This window comes from Haemaphysalis longicornis, unplaced genomic scaffold (assembly GCF_048455015.1).
Source record: "Haemaphysalis longicornis isolate Haplotype H1 unplaced genomic scaffold, Haemaphysalis longicornis Haplotype H1 scaffold_8, whole genome shotgun sequence".
In the NCBI taxonomy this organism is placed as follows: Eukaryota; Metazoa; Arthropoda; class Arachnida; order Ixodida; family Ixodidae; genus Haemaphysalis; species Haemaphysalis longicornis.
In genome coordinates, this window is record NW_027526445.1 from 166446394 (window position 1) to 166465556 (window position 19163).

The window sequence follows — 19163 nt, forward strand, 5'->3', positions numbered from 1 at the left end:
TTTAATACCAAAAATCCGGAAATGTTAGGACTATATGTGAGAAAATAATTTTGAGAAGACTTATAAGGAAGTACTAGAACTATTCAGGTGTTCCATAAGTAACAGCCGAAATCATGAGCCGGCTAGTTTAGGCCTCTCAGCTCTCTTGCTTTTCTTTTTTGATGTTCTCGTTGATGCCAAACGTTTAATTTATTGAAAGCCAAAATGGAGTTGCTGTTTTCACTTCAAGTTTAATATTTCATGTCATAGTGTCTTAAAACGAATATGGATTACAGGGCTCGTACGAGCTGCGAGCAGTTGAAATTTGTGGTTGGCGTCACGTACCAAAATACGCGGAAGCGTTGAGACCAACAGAAAACGAAGCGCGATTCGCTAGATGACGCCACCTTCCGCTGTGCTCTCGTCCTTGACTCTGTCATTTGTCTACCGCTCGTGACCTCGCCCCGCGTGCGTCGTCTGCTAGACGCGCTCACGCTTGAATTGCGCTTGGAACGGCGCCAATCCCCGCGTGTGTAGTAACTCGCGTACCACCAACGCGCGCCTCCTCTCCTCTTTTTTCTGCTACGCCGGCAGTGGAGAGGCGTGGCCCGTTGACACTTGCAACGAGATTAATTTCTCACACCACCCGGGAGGGCGGATATGCATTCAATGTCGCCCCGAGGAAAACTAAACGTGACCAGATCGACGCGCGAGTCGCCGCTGCATATCCTCTGATCGTCTGCTCCACACCGCGTCGTCGTCTGCGGCTCGCGCGTGCGTCGTCTGCTACTCACGTTTGCACGTTTTGAGCGTCGCTTGACGGACGACGGGGGGTCGGCGAGAGCAGCCGCGCCCCTTCTGTTGCCGTGGTTCATCGGTTACGCCCCGCTGCGACTTCCGGACATGGCACCTCCCGGCAGTGCCGACGCATGGCCCAGAGGGGGCTCGCTTTCATCGTGCGCGGTGTTCGTTTGCGGTCTGCGCGGGCCCTCGCAAATAACAGGTGCACGGTAGGCCCACGCGCCCCGCGCGAATGTGCGTGGGCTTGCCGCTGTCGGCGGCAGCCAAGGCCCCTTCGAACGCGAGCCTTCGGGAAAAAGTGGCCGCTCGGAAGAGGACAGTGCGTGCAACGCGACAGCCCGATGAGAGTGGATACGAGTCGGGTACGTAGGTTTGGTGTTCATTTAACGGTCATGTGCTCCTGCTTGGAAAAAAAATGTTACAGCTGAAAAGTGTTACGCGTCTAAGTGCAAACTGTCCGTGGTGTGTTACTGAGTGTTATGTGCGCCACAAGAAGCGAACCTTGAGTGAAGTGTGAAGCTGTTGGATATCTTGAGTGGCGGATAGCGAGGAATTACAAGACTGCGTTGAAAAAATGCCGCCAACTGCTCGCAGTTAGGCAGCCATGCTCCAAGCGGATACGCGGAAATTTGAAATGAAACCGCTTCAGTGAATTTTCACCTATACTCGTCTAAGTGAGTTCGTACTCGAAGGTGTGGTACTGGCCTTTCATTGTTGTCTCGAAGACGCTTACGAAACCCACTGAGTCAGTATATACTCTTTAAAAAAAGGTGGTCTCGAGAAACTTTTCCTCGAATTTCGAAACTATCTCAAGCAATGTTTCCTTAACTTTTAAAAGTAACAATGTCTAGAGCGAGTTAGCGACTTTTTCCTCAACTTTCGAAACCAACACTGTCTCGAGCAACTTTTCCCCGTCTTTCAAAACTAACACCGACTTTGATCGCAAAGGAAGGTTTGAAATCAGTGCCGTCAGCTGGAATGAAGAAGGAACGAAGTGACGGCTGCATTCTGTCTGTCGCCTGGAGCTTCGGAACCTTGACATGTGTTCGACGCGAAGTCGGGGATATTTCATTTAAAACCCAGTTTAGACGATGTGATTTAAATAGCGAAATGAACCGGCCAAGCAGTTCCTTCCTCGCCACCGAAGAAAACGACCCGTCATGGCGCACATCATGAGGAGGCTCAAGCCAAGCGCCCTGGCCGCCACCGCCGTCCTAGGGATTTACATTCTTCTGCTGAACTTGTCGTCGCTGTTCCCCGACGCGTTGCGACAGCAGCCCCGATCGACGACACCGAAACGAAGAGCTATTCAATGGTGCGTGCACGACCCCGTTCCCTGCCCGCGGTTGCACTACGCCGACAGGGACGCCGACTCACTGATAGACCTGGCCAATTTCACCTATCTGCTGGACGCGCCCGAGTGCGCCGTGGGTGACGACACGACGCTGTTGGTGCTCGTCCACTCGGCGGCGTCTCACTTCGCCGAACGTGACGTCATCCGCACCACCTGGGGCGCCGGGACCAGCTGGCTGAAGAACGTTACCCTCAGGGTCGTCTTCCTCCTGGCCAGGACGCCCGGGGACCCCGGGCTCGAGGAGAGGATGGCACGCGAGAACCACAGGTAAACATGCGTCCGGAGTCGAGGGTGTGTGTGTGCAGGGGGGGGAGGGAGTAATGTCGTGTGAAGAAGGTGAGTATTCCTGAAAAAGTGTAACGGCATTTCTTGTTATTAGTACTGCCCATTAAAAGGGGCACTGACTGCGCAATTTTTTTTTTTTTTTTCGCATGAGGTAGCATTTAGAACGTAATGCTTGATTTGTTTTTCAGTGTTTGCACGCACGGCCGGCACTCCCATTCTTCGTTTTCCCAGGGGAAGGTATAACTTCGCTAGCTCCTCAGAAAAAAAGAAAAGAAATCCGTCCGTCCCCGGAAGTTGAAACCTTTAATCCATTTCGCCGAAGTCTTGGCGTACGCCGAAATTTAAGTTCTAACGCAGGAGTAGACCACTGCGTCGAAGGGCGGCGGGAAGTGTGAATGTTGCCTGGTTTTGCGAAAGTGAAAGTCGCGTCAATTAACTGTTGTTTCATGGTCGTTTGCGATAACACGATGGAGGGATGAAATACGGAATTTCGGGTTGTAAACAGTGGACTCGATTAGCACAGCACACGAGCGGTTGGAGGTCAGTGGGAGAGAGAGAGAGAGAGAGAGAATAAACTTTAATTAATCTAGAAAATGCTGTCGTCCTGCAGTGGACCTGGGCAGGCTGATGGTGATGATGATGATGATGACATCAAAGTTCCCCATGGTCGTCCGGAGGGGGGCAAGGGGGAATTGATTGATTGTAGGGTTTTAACGCGCCGACGCAGCGCAGGCAAAGAGGCGCGCCGTAGTGGAGGGCTCCGGATTAATTTTGACCACCTGGGGATATTTAACGTGCGCCGAAATCTCGAACACACGAGCGTTTCTGCTTTCCGCCCCCATCGGAAAAGCGGCCGCCGCGGCCGGGAACCGAACCCGTGACGTACAGTTCGTGCTTTCCACTTATTCAGACTTTCCTCTTCGCCATATTCTGTCCCTTTTTCTCCTTACCACAACACGACCGCCCTCGCAGTCTGCGAGATGAGGAGGTCGCTGGGAGGATTACCTTCCTTATAAGACCGAGGTCGGAGGTCGGTAATTAAAGTTATTTCTCAAAACACTTCCTTCGTCTTCAGTCAAGCGCGAAACAAAAAATAAAAAAAAGAAACTGGCAGGTAAACCTCCGCCGTGGATGAAGCTATTCTACCCTTGTAAAGAAAGACCACGGCAGAGGAGCCCACCGAGAACGGGACAACCATAATGGCACCAAGGGCGCAACACCAAAAAAAAATGATTCAACAAAAGCAGGCGTGCACAGCGATTGGTGGTATTGAACGTTTAGGTTCCCTTCGTCTATGGTTTTACCGCGTGTGCTTTTGACTACCCGCACGCCTTCGTAGTTTTCTGTTGACCTCCATGATTTGGCGTGTGAGCTATCACTTCGTTTTATACAGTAACGGAAAAGTAACCACGTTACTTTTTCACAGTAACTTCAACAAGATGCATTTGGAAACTCTCTACCTGTAACTGTAACGGAGTTAATTTTGTGGCTTAGGTAATTGTAACTGCAACACCGTTACTTTTTACTGGTAACGTGCCCCATGACTGCTATAGACACACGCGCTCGGAGGCATCGTCATAGCCCTTATCACGACCACCCACTCACTATCGGAGGGATGTGGGGCATTAAAGGTATAATTGTGCGAGCAGTTATCCTGCGGAAACCAACTATCCAAGTAATTCGAAGTAACCTCGAAGTAATTCCACAAAATCCTGCGCAGTTCAAAGTAACTTGTAATAATCTCAATTAATTACAAGTAATTTCAAGTAAATCCTAAGGACTTTCAAGTATTTTCAAGTAGCACTTGCAAGTCGATTCCAACTGATTCAAGTAAATTCTAAGGGATCCTAAGTGGAACCCAAGTATAAATTAACGTAATCGAGAGTATCTTTACGTGATTTACGGGTAATTTAATTTATGTTCAAGCACTTCAAAATAGATTCCGAGTTATTCCAACTAATGAGACGTAATTAAAAATAATTACACAACTAATTTCGAGTAGTTCCGCTTTGTACTGCTAGTAATCCTCTCAAGCCAGACGATTCACGTTAAAGACAGCTATACGAGATGACTTGAACCTATTACTTCGCATTTCAGCATTAATGTGGCTTAGGACGTTAGATTACATGTTCCGCACTACGCGATTTGTTTCCGAAGTGTATGTCCCGTCAGCCCACCCTTCCCCAATCGAATATGCATGCGCGTTGCGCAGACGAGTGCAGGCTGTTTTTGCGCCACCACGAACGCAGAGTTGTTGCAGAAGCAGAGCAGTAAAGCTTTTTTATTATTATTTACTCGGGAGACCAGTGGTCAATCCGGCTGGCGTGGCATATATTTTGTAAGCCGTATGCTTCGCGAAACTACAAGCAGCGGCCGCCGTGGGGCATGTCGAGATTCACTACTGGATTAGCGCGGTGAAGACGGAATCAAAAAGACCTTGCATACACTTGTAAGGTCGATGAGACCATAGGATGACACGACAGGGCGCTTTTGGGGAGGGAGGGTTGTCACGACTCTCCCGGCCGTTGCATTACCGCCGAGCAGACGCCACGGCCGCCTCGCCCTGTCGTGCATTCTGTCGTCCACCCTCTTGTGATGCGCGTATACTACTCGTCTCCGACCGTATAATTCGCCCAGCGACAGGCGACTCTTCGAGTCAGAGTCACGAATGCGTGCAGAGCGTACAAGACGACAGCGAAAGCCAGTGCACGCCTCGCCCGATTTACATCCGGTCGAGGCCTCGTGTCTGACATGGCTCAATACCCGACGGTTAAGTGGTGACCGGCGAGACGCAGCGAGAGAGTGAACGCAGAACGCAAACACACGTCCCGTCTGTTATCTACCCTGTGTGTACCGTCTGTTCACGCGGAAATTTTTTGTCTATAATATATATATATATATATATATATATATATATATCAGTCGTGCTTTTATATATAACAATGGTGCTTTTACCTTGTTCAAAGTTTTCTTTCCTTGTATATATATATCCGAACCCACGACCTCCAGAATACCGGTCTGGTCGCACCAGACCGGTATTGTGGAGGTCGTGGGTTCGGATCCAACCTGGCGGGCATTTTTTCTCCACTTTCTTTCTTTCCAAATTCTTTATCTGTTTCTATGACCAGCCGTATCCTCCCCTTTGCTTTCCGAGGTTTTCTTGACGACTGCCAGCCCAAATTTCTGTCATATACATATATATATATATATATATATATATATATATATATATATATATATATATATATATATATATATATATATATATATATATATATATATATATATATATATATATATATATATATATATATATATATTGTTACAGCGCAGTTTCTACGAAGGACATTGTCTTTGGGGTTTCTAATGGAAAGGGATTGACCAAGCCCCGTGTGGTTTTGGGTAGAAGAGGAGGTTGAGGTGGTGACTGTGCCGGCCGCTTCCCGATCTGTTCGCTTGGCCCTTCCCGGTCCACACAACTATAAATAAACCCATTCCATCTATCAAGACCGTGTCACGTGGTGGAGGTGCGGGGTAGCAACGTCCTGGACCCTGCGGACTCAGCGGAATCCTGCGTTCTCCGTCGGAGTAGGCGAATCGCCGGCTTGCCCGTGGACCCGGCTGACATGGCGCCGCCCCGGAATGGTGAAAACTCTTCCCCAGTTGTGGTCAACGGTTGGCACCACAAGGAACCACGCTCGTTCTCTGGGAACGATGACGATGATGTCGAGGATTGGCTCAAACACTACGAAAGGGTGAGCAAATACAATCGCTGGGACACAGCCGCGCAACTAGCCTATGTAGTGGTGTATCTCGTCGAAACAGCTTTGACCTGGTTTGAAAACAATGAAGCAAAGCTCACGACATGGGCGAGCTTCGTCGAGGAGCTGAGGAAATCTTTTGGCGACCCCATTTCCCGCCGCAAAACGCTGGCGCAGCGAGCACAGGTACCGGGCGAGACTTGTCCGGCATACATACAAGAGGTCCTTAAACTCTGCTCTCTTGTAAACCCGAACATGACTGAGGAGGACAAGGTGGGCCATTTGCTAAAAGGTATAGCGGAAGACGTATACCACTTCTTGATTGCAAAGGAAAACCTAGCCTCTGCAGCAGACGTGGCCAGCTACTGCCGCACATTTGAAGCTCTCAAGCTTCGGCGTATTTGTCCCAAATTTGGCCGTCTTCCAAACGTTCCCACTGTCGCTAGCGTGGACACTGGTCCATCTGAGGATATCGCATCCTTGGTTCGCCGTATTATACGGGAAGAACTAGGGTATCAAGTTCAAGCGTACACCGCCGGTCCGCCTGCCTATTCGGGGCCTCCTGCAAATTGCGTGTCCCACCAGTGCGCCGTTCACGAGCCTTGCCTTCAAGTACCGGCACCCAGACCACAACTCCGCTACACAGAGCCCTGCGGTACGTTTCCACAAGATGGCGTCAATGTTCAGAGCTTCCGAGCGCCATCCCGGCGACTGGGCTACGAGAACGAATCCCGTAGAGTAGTCGCTGGCTACCCACGACAACAAGTCGAACCAGCCCGCTACCGGCAACAAGGCGACCAAGACCGCTATCGGGAACCACCTGTTTGCTATTTCTGTGGCGTCAGTGGGCACATCGCTCGCTTCTGTCGCCGTCGTCAGCAGCAAGCTCCGCGGCTCTTTGCTCCTTCTTCACCCAACCGACGGGATGGCGCAATCCACCAGGATCCCGTTTTCCACTACCCGACTCCGCTCACCAACCGCAATGCGTCTCCCGCCGTCTCTGACCGTAGCATCACACCACCGCTTCGCCAGGGCCGGTCGCCGTCGCCTCGCCGCCGGTCCGTGCCCCCGCCGCTGGGAAACTAGCTGGTGCGGCCGACAGGGGTGAGGTCGCGGAACGGTCGGTTTTACCAAATCCCCTGTCAGTAGTGATGGTAGAGAACAAGGTGTGTATTTGTGTCGACGGCGTGAACGCAACTGCTTTGGTGGATACTGGTGCTAGTGTGTCAGTGATGAGCTCGTCATTTAAAGATCGCCTTGGACATAAAGTTATGTTTGAGTGGGATGGAACTAGACATTTCCGTGGGGTTGGTGGTGAGCCTTTGCGGGTAGTTGGAATTATCTCGGCGGACGTTGTGCTTGGCGGAAACACCTTCAGAACTGAGTTTACCGTATTGGAGTACGCAACGCACGATGTCATTCTCGGTATCGACTTTTTGAAGGAATGTGGGGCAAAGTTAGATTGCGGTGCTGGAGAGATTTCATTGCGGAGTGTATTGCCTGTCTGTATCGAGCAAGCCACCGAACCCGGCCGAGGAGTGTTCGCTGTTGCCGATGATACGCTATTGCCTCCTATGGCAGCCATGTTCGTTCCCGTGAAGTGCAGCCAAATGAGCAAGGGTAGCCCCTGTGTGGCGTTAGTTGAGCCCGAACTGAACACAGCGCTGAAGAAAAATGTGTTCGTACCTCGGGCTTTGGTTCATGCGGAGGGTGGCTTTACTCACCTGTGGACAGTGAACGCAAGCTCAGAATCCGTACTTCTCCCTCAGGGCCTCACGCTCGCCAGTTATGCCAATCATTCAGATACTTCACTGGACGCTATTTCTATGGCTTGCGCTGCGACTAATGTGGAACCGGACTATACAGCCAATTTCGTCAAAATGGTTAACAAATCGTTGCCGTCTGAGCAACGACACGCATTGCAAAAATTGCTGGCTCGGCACGCTTCAGTGTTTGATTTTGCGCAGCGTAAATACCCTCCTGCGCCGCCAGAGTCTCGGACGCAACATCGAATTTACACCGGCGATGCACCACCCATCCGGCAGAAACCTTACCGCGTGTCTCCTGCTGAGCGCAGCGCTATAAACGAGCAGACTGAGGAAATGCTCCGGAACGGTGTAATTCAGGAATCTACCAGCCCATGGGCCGCTCCTGTAATACTGGTCAGAAAGAAGGACAACACGTGGCGATTTTGCGTTGACTACCGTAGACTTAATAATGTGACGAAGAAGGACGTCTACCCACTTCCGCGAATTGACGACGCCATTGATTGTCTGCATTCTGCCTCCTACTTTTCGTCGGTCGATCTTCGATCGGGCTACTGGCAGATTCCTATGCACCCGGACGACAAGGAAAAGACAGCATTCGTCACACCAGATGGCTTGTTCGAATGGACTCTGTGCAACGCGCCTGTGCAACGCGCCATTTGCACAGGCAAATGGCCTGTGCAACGCGCCCGCAACATTCGAAAGATTCATGGACTCTGTCCTTCGGGGCCTGAAGTGGGAAGTCTGCATGTGTTATCTCGATGACGTCATAATTTTCGGCCGGACGTTCAACGAGCATAACCAGCGGCTTGATGTTGTTCTCCAGCGCATCGCGCAGGCTGGCCTGGTCCTGAACTCGAAGAAGTACCATTTCGGAGAGCGCCAGGCGCTTGTGCTCGGCTTCCTTGTTGACAACGATGGTATTAGGCCTGAAACACAAAAGATTGCTGCGGTTCGTGACATTCAAAAACCCCGATCACTTAAGGACCTGCGGAGCTTCCTTGGACTGTGCTCCTACTTTCGTCGATTTATCAAAGACTTCGCCAAGATCGCCTGTCCCCTCACAGCTCTTCTTCGTAAAGACACCCCCTTTGTGTGGACTCCCGAATGTGATTCGTCTTTCACGGAGTTGAAGCGTTTGTTGACATCTGGTCCTGTGTTGCGCCACTTCGACCCCTCGGCCCCCATTGAGATCCACTCAGACGCCAGCGCCATTGGTGTTGGGGCTGTGTTGGTCCAACCGCATGGAGGTGCGCATAGCGCTGTCGCCTACGCAAGTCGTACCCTCTCGAAAGCAGAGCGCAACTACACGGTGACAGAACTAGAATGCCTTGCGATGATTTTCGCCATTCAGAAGTTCAGACCCTACATTTATGGACGTCATTTTACCATCGTAACCGACCATCACTCCCTGTGCTGGCTTGTCGGACTACGCGACCCCTCAGGTCGACTTGCTCGCTGGTCTTTACGGCTTCAGGAATTCGATTTCGCTGTTGTCTACAAGAGCGGGCGCCGCCACACCGACGCTGACTGTTTGTCACGCCTGCCTCAACAAGCGCAGCTATTTGAGGAAGAACACAATGCCGATTCCTTAGCTTCCATCTCGACCACGCTCCCCGATGCACTCGTGTTTCAGGAAGAGCAACAAAAAGATAGCAGCTTGCAGCCATTTTTTGTATCCGCACAGGCGTCTCAAGCGTCGACTTCACCGTTCGTCGTCCGAGATGGCTTGCTCTGGAGACGGAATTATTCGTCCGATGGTGCTCGCTTTCTGCTTGTCGTGCCTGAGAGCCTCCGGCCTGTCGTCCTGCATGCTATGCACGACGACGTCGCCTCAGGACATCTTGGTTTTGCCCGCACGCTTTACCGACTCCGTCAACGTTTCTACTGGCCTCGCCTCCGAAAGACGACGAAGCAGTACGTTGCCGGATGTCAGGTGTGCCAGCGCTACAAGCATCCCACATTTCCTCCTTCCGGGCCTTTGCATCCGGTGCGTCCACCAACGTCAGCTTTTGAAAAAGTAGGAATTGACTTGCTCGGCCCGTTTCCCAAGTCGGTGGCAGGGAATCGATGGATACTTGTCTGTGTCGATTACCTGACAAGATATGTGGAAACGACTGCTCTGCCATCCGCTACAGCTTCCGAAGTCGCACAATTTTTTTCTGCACTTCATCATACTGCGCCATGGTGCCCCCCGGGTGGTTATAAGTGATCGCGGACGACAATTCACAGCGGATATCGTCGAAGAGCTCCTTCGTCTTTGTGGGTCACAGTACCGACACAGCACGCCATATCACCCACAAACTAATGGCCTTACTGAGCGCACAAATCGTACACTGACAAACATGTTGGCCATGTACGTATCCTCAGATCACAAAAACTGGGACGATGTGTTACCCTTTATCACATACGCTTACAATACCGCTAAGCACGAGGTCACGGGATACGCACCTTTCTTTCTTTTATACATGCGACTGCCAAGTAGCTTCCTCGACACTATCCTGCCCTTTTCTTACCATGAAGATGTTTCTATAGCGCAGACTCTCTGTCGTGCTGAAGAGGCGCGCCGCCTTGCCCGACTACGGACTTTGACGTCCCAGGCGAAGACTAAGGCGCGATATGACCGACGACACGCACCAGCTTCGTACTTTACTGGTGACCTTGTCTGGCTCTGGACGCCGCTACGCAAACGTGGTTTGTGTCAGAAGTTTTTATCAAGCTATACCGGCCCGTTTGTAGTTGTGCGAAAATTAAGCGACCTGAATTATGAAATCGCTAAAGTGATGTCCCAAGATCGTCGGTCCCGCAAAACTCAAGTTGTTCACGTCGCCCGCCTGAAGCCTTGCCAACCCCGACAACTTCAACTCGCTCAGTGAGCTTCTGCTCGCCCCGGGGAAGTCTTACAGCGCAGTTTCTACGAAGGACATTGTCTTTGGGGTTTCTAATGGAAAGGGATTGACCAAGCCCCGTGTGGTTTTGGGTAGAAGAGGAGGTTGAGGTGGTGACTGTGCCGGCCGCTTCCCGATCTGTTCGCTTGGCCCTTCCCGGTCCACACAACTGTAAATAAACCCATTCCATCTATCAAGACCGTGTCAATATATATATATATATATATATATATATATATATATATATATACAGAAATAAATGCCGGCAGTCTACAACGCCAAAGAAGGCATAGGGGAATGGATAGACTATTTTTTACCGTTAGTGACGTTACATTAATTTTTTATTATTATTAATTACGTGAGAAAGAAAGAAAGAAAAACACGCGCCCAGAGTGGGGACCGAACCCACGCCTTTCGATGAGATCTTAGGATCGAAAGGCGTGGGTTCGGGCCCCACTCTGGGCGCGTGTTTTTCTTTCTATCGAAAGGCGTGGGTTCGGTCCCCACTCTGGGCGCGTGTTTTTCTTTCTTTCTTTCTCACGTAATTAATAATAATAAAAAAAATAATGTAACGTCACTAACGGTAAAAAATAGTCTATCCATTCCCTATATATATATATATATATATATATATATATATATATATATATATATTATTTAGAAGGGCCCACTCAGGGTGTTTGGTCACGAGCACTGTGGGGGTCACTTCAACTATGAAAACTGAAATGCGGAAAACGAAGCTGTATATAGAAATTTAAGTTACGTCCCCGGTGTTTTGAGTGGCCCTTATAAGTGGGAAGTTGAGAAACGGGAACAGGACATTGCAGATCTCAGTCGACGCTTCGGCAGTGCCCTCGTCCTCCTCGGAGATCATGCAAGTCCGCTTACCCCTTCTGCGCAGTGACCCCCTCAGAAGTGTTTAGTCGGCTCGTGGACAGAGAATCGGCGATGACAATCATGACTACCCCTTCGGGGTTTGCACATGCCCGCTCAGGGGTGTGGCCAGGAGTTCCGGGAATTGTATGATTAAAGTCATAATTTTGAGTGTAAATAATTCGGTTAGCGTTCCGAGCAATTGACGCCTATTTTGGTCCTAGTCGAGTTACTGATGTGGCAGAGATTGAAGGATTAATCAGCTGCTTTAATGCTGCGTTAGAATGATTCCCGTCGGGGAAAGATTTTTCCAAGGACTCAATTAACAGAATGACTCGCAGTGCATTTCTGGCGTCTACAGCTCTCGTTAGTAATAGCGTTGTTGCCATCGCACAGTTTACTGAGACCCACCCCCGATTGTTCCTCTATTGGAACCTCAAAGTGAGAAATATGGGCCACAGGATCAGTACGCGCAAAAGTAGCATGCTGCGTATACCGCGAATGATGAAAGCCCACCGAGGTCATTCGTATCATCCCGGGCGAGCCAAGTCACAGGCAAAAACGAACATGCAGCACTTCACTAACCAGTGCTACCATTGTAGGCTAAACAATTAGCAGTGGCTTAGCTCGGCTATGCCAGGATAAGGTTCAGTTGGTTATTGTTAGCTTTCCTGGTTGTCTAGGATTAGCTGATTATCATTCTTACTGCTGCTAAAATGATTTCCAATCCAATCCGTCGTGGCTGCAACGGCTCCGGCGCGCCAGCTGTGTACCGTGAGACGTCACTGCTCCTCGCGCATGCGCAGCCTGGCTCTCCAGGAGCCACGCGAAACTGCTCAACATTGGCCAGTGTAGCTTTCGCTACAAAAAGTGCCCAAATGAACAAACGCAGTAGAAGTATCTCCCCTCTCTGCAAAGTCGCTGCTATGGTACAGTCAGTTCAGCTTGTGTGCTTGTTCTTTACCGGCCAGAGCTATTGCCGCGAATCATGTATGGGTTTGTTTATTTATTGTTTGTTTACTGCCCGGCCACGCTCGACTCTGTTATCTGTGTCCGAAGCGAAGCGCGTCTTCCATTCTTTATTTTTATGCCGCACGGGCTATCTCATTCAGATAAGCAGGCTGTTTCGCCCACGGAGCAAGGTTTCGCCCTAACGTCACTAGCGCAGAATAATCTTCTTTGATCTACAATGTTCTGGATGTAAATCGACGGTTCCAGGAACACTCGCGCCGAAAGATAAAAGGCTGCAGAAGCCGCCGCGGCATTCGAATCTCCGGAGCTCGCCTGCACACGTCACTTTGTTGACTGCTGCTTCGCCGCCTGTGTGTTATTAGATGCAGAGCATCTGATTCACTCGCCTTGTCCCTCCGGCGTCGTCGTCGTTGTCGTCGTCGTCGTCGTCGGCGTTGTCCACCCCTCCCCCATTATCCTCGCCGCGCCAGCTGCGCTCTCCGCCGCTCACCCCCTCTCCTCCCCGATAGCGAACGCTCTCTCGCGAGGGGCATTGGATTAGATTCGATTGGATTGGATTGGATTGGATTCGATTGGATTAAAGTGGATTGTGTTAGATTGTGTTGCGTCATAGCCGCGGCACGTTGCATCATAGCCGCGGCAGACGCGCTGGGGCCGGCGCATGTGCAGTACTCTCTCTTCCGCGGTTTCCTCTCCTTCGGGCGCGCTGCGCATATAACCGGTGTGCCGTTCTCCGGCGAAGCAACATCCACGCTTGGCTCAAACACCTAGAGTCCACGCCGCTTTACAAGTACGCCAACGTCGTCATCGACTGGGACCGGCTTACGCAGTCCCCTCAACGTTATGCGCGCTATAAAACACGGTCCCTTCGCCGCTCCGCCTATGCGTCGCATCTACACAGGGGTTCCCGCGAGGGGAGGCGGGAGATTTTAAATGCGAATGTTGGGGGTTGTTGTGCTCCGTCGGCGTGCGCCTAGCAACAGCTGTGGTGTACCTTGCGCGAGAGAACACGAGATGCCGCGAGCAAGCTCGCCTTCTTCTTCTTCTCTACTTCCTCCTCGTTCAAAGCGCGTGCAAGTTCCTCTTTCTCCTCCTCTGCTTTTAAATGCGAATGCATTTCTTAGTCGGGGGTTGTCATGCTCCGTCGGCGTGCGCCCGCAGGTGTTATCTCTCCGCGCTCCTCCTCGCCCCTAGCAACAGCTGTGGCGCACCTAGCAACCGGAGCAGGTGGTAGCTCGGGCGGGAGTAGCGGAGGGCAAGGGGAGGGGAGGAGCGCGCTCGGGCGTGTGAGGGCGCTCGCATCGCGGAGCTCGGGCGGAGTAGCGGAGGGTGGGCGTGTGAGGGCGCTCGCATCGCGGAGTTCGGCGGGCTCTCTCTCCTCTCCGCGTACCCTCATCCGCTCGCTGAGCTCGGAATCTATATAATGCAGTGGAGCGCGCGCCTGGCGCCTTGATAGCGATTCTTCATTAAGTACGCCATTAATAATAATTACTCGCACCACACTCATCGGTGCACCCAATGCATTCGCATTTCCGCACGATCCCCTTCGGGGAGGTGGGGGGATTTTTTTTTATTTGTTAGGGGAGCACAAGTTCGCTCTAATAAACTTGTTTTCCTTGAAAAAAAAAACTGCGTCGTCTTTGACTTCGTGACAATTGGGGGTTTAGCTGACCGTTTCTGACGCCCCGCTCCGCTAGCAAGCGGGAGCGCCATTGCGCATGCGTGGTGCGCTAGCGCGCTACCGGTGATGCCGGAGCGGGGCCCCGCTCCGCTAACCGGGGCCTCTTAGAGGGCCGTCGCTGCAGCTTACGCTACCGTGCGGAATTTTAACATGGCTGCCCCCGCGATGCGAGCGCGCTACAGCAAACTCCGTTTCTTCAGTTGAAACACGAGCGACGAAGCCGCGAAAGCGCTTTCGAATAGGCAATGGTGCCACACACCTCAAAGGTCTTTAGAACGGAATCGAAAAACGTCGACCGAGGCGCGGGGCTGCTTCTATGCAGCGCCGAGAAAGACAGCCCCGGCTTGGCTATTCCAGAGTTTATCGGCTTCTTTACTGTTATTTAGAAAAATTGTGCAATGTCAGCGACTTCATTATACAAAAAAAGTTAAATGAGTCCAAAAAAAAAAAATTCCCCCGCATTTCCCCGAGGGGGAGAATGTGAAAGTGCGAATGCACGGTTGTCGGCCCGCTTGCGGCGCTTGCGCTCGGCCCCCGCAGCCCACCGCCTCGCCGCCTTCTCTTCCATCTCTTCCATCGGGTTTGTAGTATCACGTGTACACCACGCAGTTATCAAGCCGCTATAACGCCGCTGAGTCGCCAACGCACGCCGCTGACGACGTAGTTTGAATGCGTTAAAGATATAAGGCGCGTCACTAACGCTGATGTCACGTCGCGTCCGTGGCTTGGTCGGTAGAGCGTCGCGCTGCGGCCGCAAAGTCCGCGGATCGAAACCTGGCGCCGGATGCTGTTTCTTTATAGAGGAGCACTGCGGACGCCGACGCCGCCGCCGACGCCGGCGGTGGATGGTTTGGGGTCGCTTATAAAGTGGCACTTAAAACACGGTATTTTGCTTTGTTTGGGTGACCAAATACAAATTCTTACGTTTCCTTTAGGATGAAGTTTTCGTTTACACGCGCCCGCGAAACGACCAGTCACGCGAATCATTCCCCGTCGAGGGAGATACGGTTATCGCTTAGCTAAAAGCCTTCGATCGGCTGCTGACGCTCCGGTTGTGCTGAGCGGGACGTCGGGAGCATAGCGGAGCGTCAAAAACGGTCAGCTAAAACTCTCTAATATAACGAAGCTGCGCCCAGATGCATTTTTGTATTGAGGTCCGGGAAGGGAGGAGGTCAAAGAGCACATGGTTAACTTCAAGCAACGAGAGGAGTCGTGAACATATGGACACCAAACTAGGGTTGTCGCTGTTCTCCGTACCCCACCTCGTGAGGGTTCCCTTGTCCAAGAATCTCTGAATTGCGGCGGTAAGTCATTTTGATTTTCCCGCCCACTCGCCACAATTCTTTTTTATCTATTCAATACAAGCACCTGTACACACGCTCACGGCGAGATCTTGTGCCCGATATTATCGCCCCCGACGTCACAGTTTTTCTGCGCGTCTATACATTGATGCAGGCACGGCGACACGGTGCAGGGCGACTTCGTGGACTCGTACCGCAACCTGACGTACAAGCACGTGATGGCGCTCCGCTGGGCCTCGTCTCGGTGCCCGGGCGTCCCCCGTGTGCTCAAGATGGACGACGATATCTTCGTGCACCTCTTCCAGCTCGCCGCCATTCTGGACGGGCCGGCCTCCTCGTCGATGGCGCCGAAGTCGCTCGTCTGCTACGTACAGAAGCAGATGCCCATCTCCAGGAGCGAAGGTAATAATACTTGGGGCCTGTGATTAGCCATCCGTTGTCCGCAGAAAGGAGGGTAGCCGGGTAAAAGGGGCAAAATAGTGGCATCATCCTTTTCATTTTTGTTATCGTCTAGCGCGTAATTTACTCTGACACTTAAGAAAAAATGTAAATTCCGTGCAACTAACAATTTCGGGGAGAATCCGCCAACTGTACAGAAGACATTTGGGACACTAAACTTAACAGTGACGCCCAGTTGTGTTTGCACGATGGACAATTGATGCAGCATTGTCCAGTGCGTGCATCTTTGGTCGCTTCCACTCTATGACAACTCGACATCGCTTTTGGAGCCAGTTTCTTTTTTTAAGCTCCGCTTATTCTTTTTCGTAATCCCCGTCCTTACTCGCACTAATAGCGACGTATTCACTTAAAAGCGGCGTAGCACGACTGTATGCCAGCGCACATCAGGGACTGGCTTTGCGCGACAAGCTAACAGTGGACACCATAAACTACGTCGTGTCCCTATACGTACAGGACATAGTTATCTGCACAGGGATATATCCTGTGATCGCGCAGTAACAGGCACCATCAAGAGCTCGCTGAGAACTATAGTGCCGCAGCGATCGTTTTTATTCCCTTAACCCGCTCGTATACCTCTGGTCAATTCCTGCCTTCTAATTCCTGCCTTCTATCGATGAGTTCGTGATCCGCCCTCATGTGGCCGCGCTCGCAGGCAGCAAGTGGCGCGTAAAAGAGAGCGAGTACCCGGGGTCCTTCTTCGAGGACTACTGCTCCGGCTGGGCCTACCTGGCGGACATGGCCGCCGTGCGGGCCATGGCGGCCGAAGCCCGCTTCAGGCCCTACTTCTGGGTCGACGACGTGCACGTCACCGGCACCCTGGCCCGCATGGCCGGCGTGGCGCTGCGCAGGATCAACACCAGGTACACCACCGAGGCCGACGGTCTGGCGCTGTGGGCCAAGCCCGGAGGGGTCCAGAGTCCGCTGCTCGACTGGGGCTACGCCTTCGGCCCCACCTGGGGCGACGTGGCCCTCGTGGCGAGGGCGCACCGCAAGGCCCTCTGGTGCAGGCGGAACAAGTGCAAGTGCTGCTTCAAGGCGACGGCCCCAGCCGCCACCAACGGCAGCTCGGCCAAGAACGCTGTGGTGGGCAGGGCGGTGGTGCACATCTTGCCGGGACCATAGCCAGGACCATAGTCGTACAGTTTAGAGGACTGCAGTCGTGCGGAACGAGGGGTCACCAGGATGACCTCATCATCGAGTCAACTAACGGCGGTTGCGTGAAAGCTGTCGGGGAGTCCTTGTCGTGGACTGTGGTTGCCCCCCTAAAGACATGATATGATGGTCATTTCGTATACCCAGGTATCCAGCTATCCGTGCGTGCCAAGGAGGTTGCGGAGCGGTCCTAGTCGACTATTCGAAAGCTGGCACAATTCTACAAAACGGGATGTGCGGACTGTCGGGCCGCAATAACCGAATCTCCCGACAATCATCTATCTCTGTCCGCCCCCACTTGAAGTTTGACATCCGCTCAGCGTCTATACCAAGACATTCGCATGCAACTATGCCGAACATCGTGCGATCAAGCATATATACGGCGAACATCGCGTTTTAATATTAGTAAGCGAAGCATTGCACAGCTGTCCACAGAATCTGTACAGCGACATTCCCAGCGACCGCTGCCGTGGGAATTTAAGCTGTGTTAACAGTACGGAGCCTTAACAATAACTGTGCGGGTGCGATTTAACTGCTTGAACAGGGAAACGAGAGTCGATGTCGCCAAGATGTCTTGGGAAAACGCATTTAGGCGCTGGGTTGGGATGCGACGATGGGAAGCGCCTTGGCTTCCGAAAGTCACCTAGTCTTTTTTGGCTCCGTCAACGCATGATCGCTGCGGATAAAGCAAAACTTTTGAAGCTTAATGCGTACGCCCGTGTATGTGTATGTGCGTGTGTGCGTGTATGTATGTGCACCGTTTACTACGAAAATACGACCTTGAAGTTTTGTACAATGTACTGAACTTGTGCGCCGAAAACGCTGTCAGCTGAGGCGCTCAATTTGTGAACTACGAACACTCGGCCTCTGAAATTAGCGATATAAAAGGTGCGAACGAAGAGCTTCGGTATGAATGGCACTTCACTAAAATAGCGGGCCCCGTGCGTGTCCGCGTTAGGCCACCTGCGGAAAAATTGGATAGAAACAGTGCTTCCGTAATAACGACGGCGGTTCGGTCGAAAGTGTCCTTGTTCGCACGGGAATGTTTCAAGTCAACCGCACGTGTTCACGAAGTCCGTACCTGGTATTGCACAGGGCCGGGGTGACGCCATTAGGGATACCAGCTTGCGCTGTTTCCTCGGTGTGCTTTTTAACAGATACAAGTGACCTGAAGCATTTTTAGAAGTTGCGCGTAATGTAGATGTCATAGATGACCACATGGTGTCCAGGGGCGGTATTCTCGAGTTTTGTCCTTTTTGCGTCCCTTTCAGAAATGTCCCTTTGGGCGAGCCCTGATTGACTAAAAGCAAACTGCCGGAAGTGGCGTAACGCAAGCGCGGCAAACCTACTGTTAACGCCCATTGCTTAACCGGAAGTACGTCACGATGAAAGGGACTCAAAAGGGACGTTTTCAAAAGGGACAGTTACGAGAATACCGCCCCAGGACACCATGTGGTCATCATTGCGTGAAACGTAACTGCGGAATCTCTTCGCTGGGTTTTGTTACTGAAATAAAGGCGGTTTTGTTGGTCGTTGTTTCCTGTGGCCCTGTCCTCTCCAATGTGACAGCAGCAATGACTTCAAGCAGAGACCTTGTTTCACCCCAAAAAAACATTCCCACTGCTATGTTGCTCCCCAGCGAATAGAACTCAGAGCATCAGCCAGGAACGACAGGCAAGATTAAAGCCGGTTTTATTCCAGCCAGCTGAGGTCCGAACACGGGCCGCCCTTACCGAGGATGTGCTGCACAAGTGGAGCTCCTACGTTAAAAGTGGCGGCATGTAGCAACCCAGAAAGACCCAACGGTTCCGCCGCTCTCATCGACGCAGCGCACCCCTGCCCGTACTGCAAGGACTCCACAGTCAAGCAGGACATTCGACACCTCCTGTGG

At 51.8% G+C, this 19163-nt stretch overlaps 1 protein-coding gene across 1 annotated transcript; it reads left to right on the forward strand.

The window, feature by feature from the left end:
- The first annotated feature begins 492 nt into the window (after window positions 1–492).
- On the forward strand, window positions 493–18808 carry LOC144150137 (beta-1,3-galactosyltransferase 5-like). Its single transcript, XM_077681970.1, has 3 exons — window positions 493–2401; window positions 15816–16063; window positions 16773–18808. Exons 1-3 carry the CDS (start codon window positions 1941–1943, stop codon window positions 17240–17242), a joined length of 1179 nt encoding a protein of 392 aa, XP_077538096.1. The 5' UTR covers window positions 493–1940; the 3' UTR covers window positions 17243–18808.
- The last annotated feature ends 355 nt before the right edge of the window (window positions 18809–19163 follow it).

What these genes read in the sequence shown, in the direction of transcription:
- LOC144150137 (XM_077681970.1), top strand. Translation starts at nt 1,941, where the DNA reads ATGGCGCACATCATGAGGAGGCTCAAGCCAAGCGCCCTGGCCGCCACC. An exon ending in ATGGCACGCGAGAACCACAG is followed by an intron (nt 2,402 to 15,815) that starts GTAAACATGCGT and finishes ACATTGATGCAG; the next exon opens with GCACGGCGACACGGTGCAGG. An exon ending in GCCCATCTCCAGGAGCGAAG is followed by an intron (nt 16,064 to 16,772) that starts GTAATAATACTT and finishes CCGCGCTCGCAG; the next exon opens with GCAGCAAGTGGCGCGTAAAA.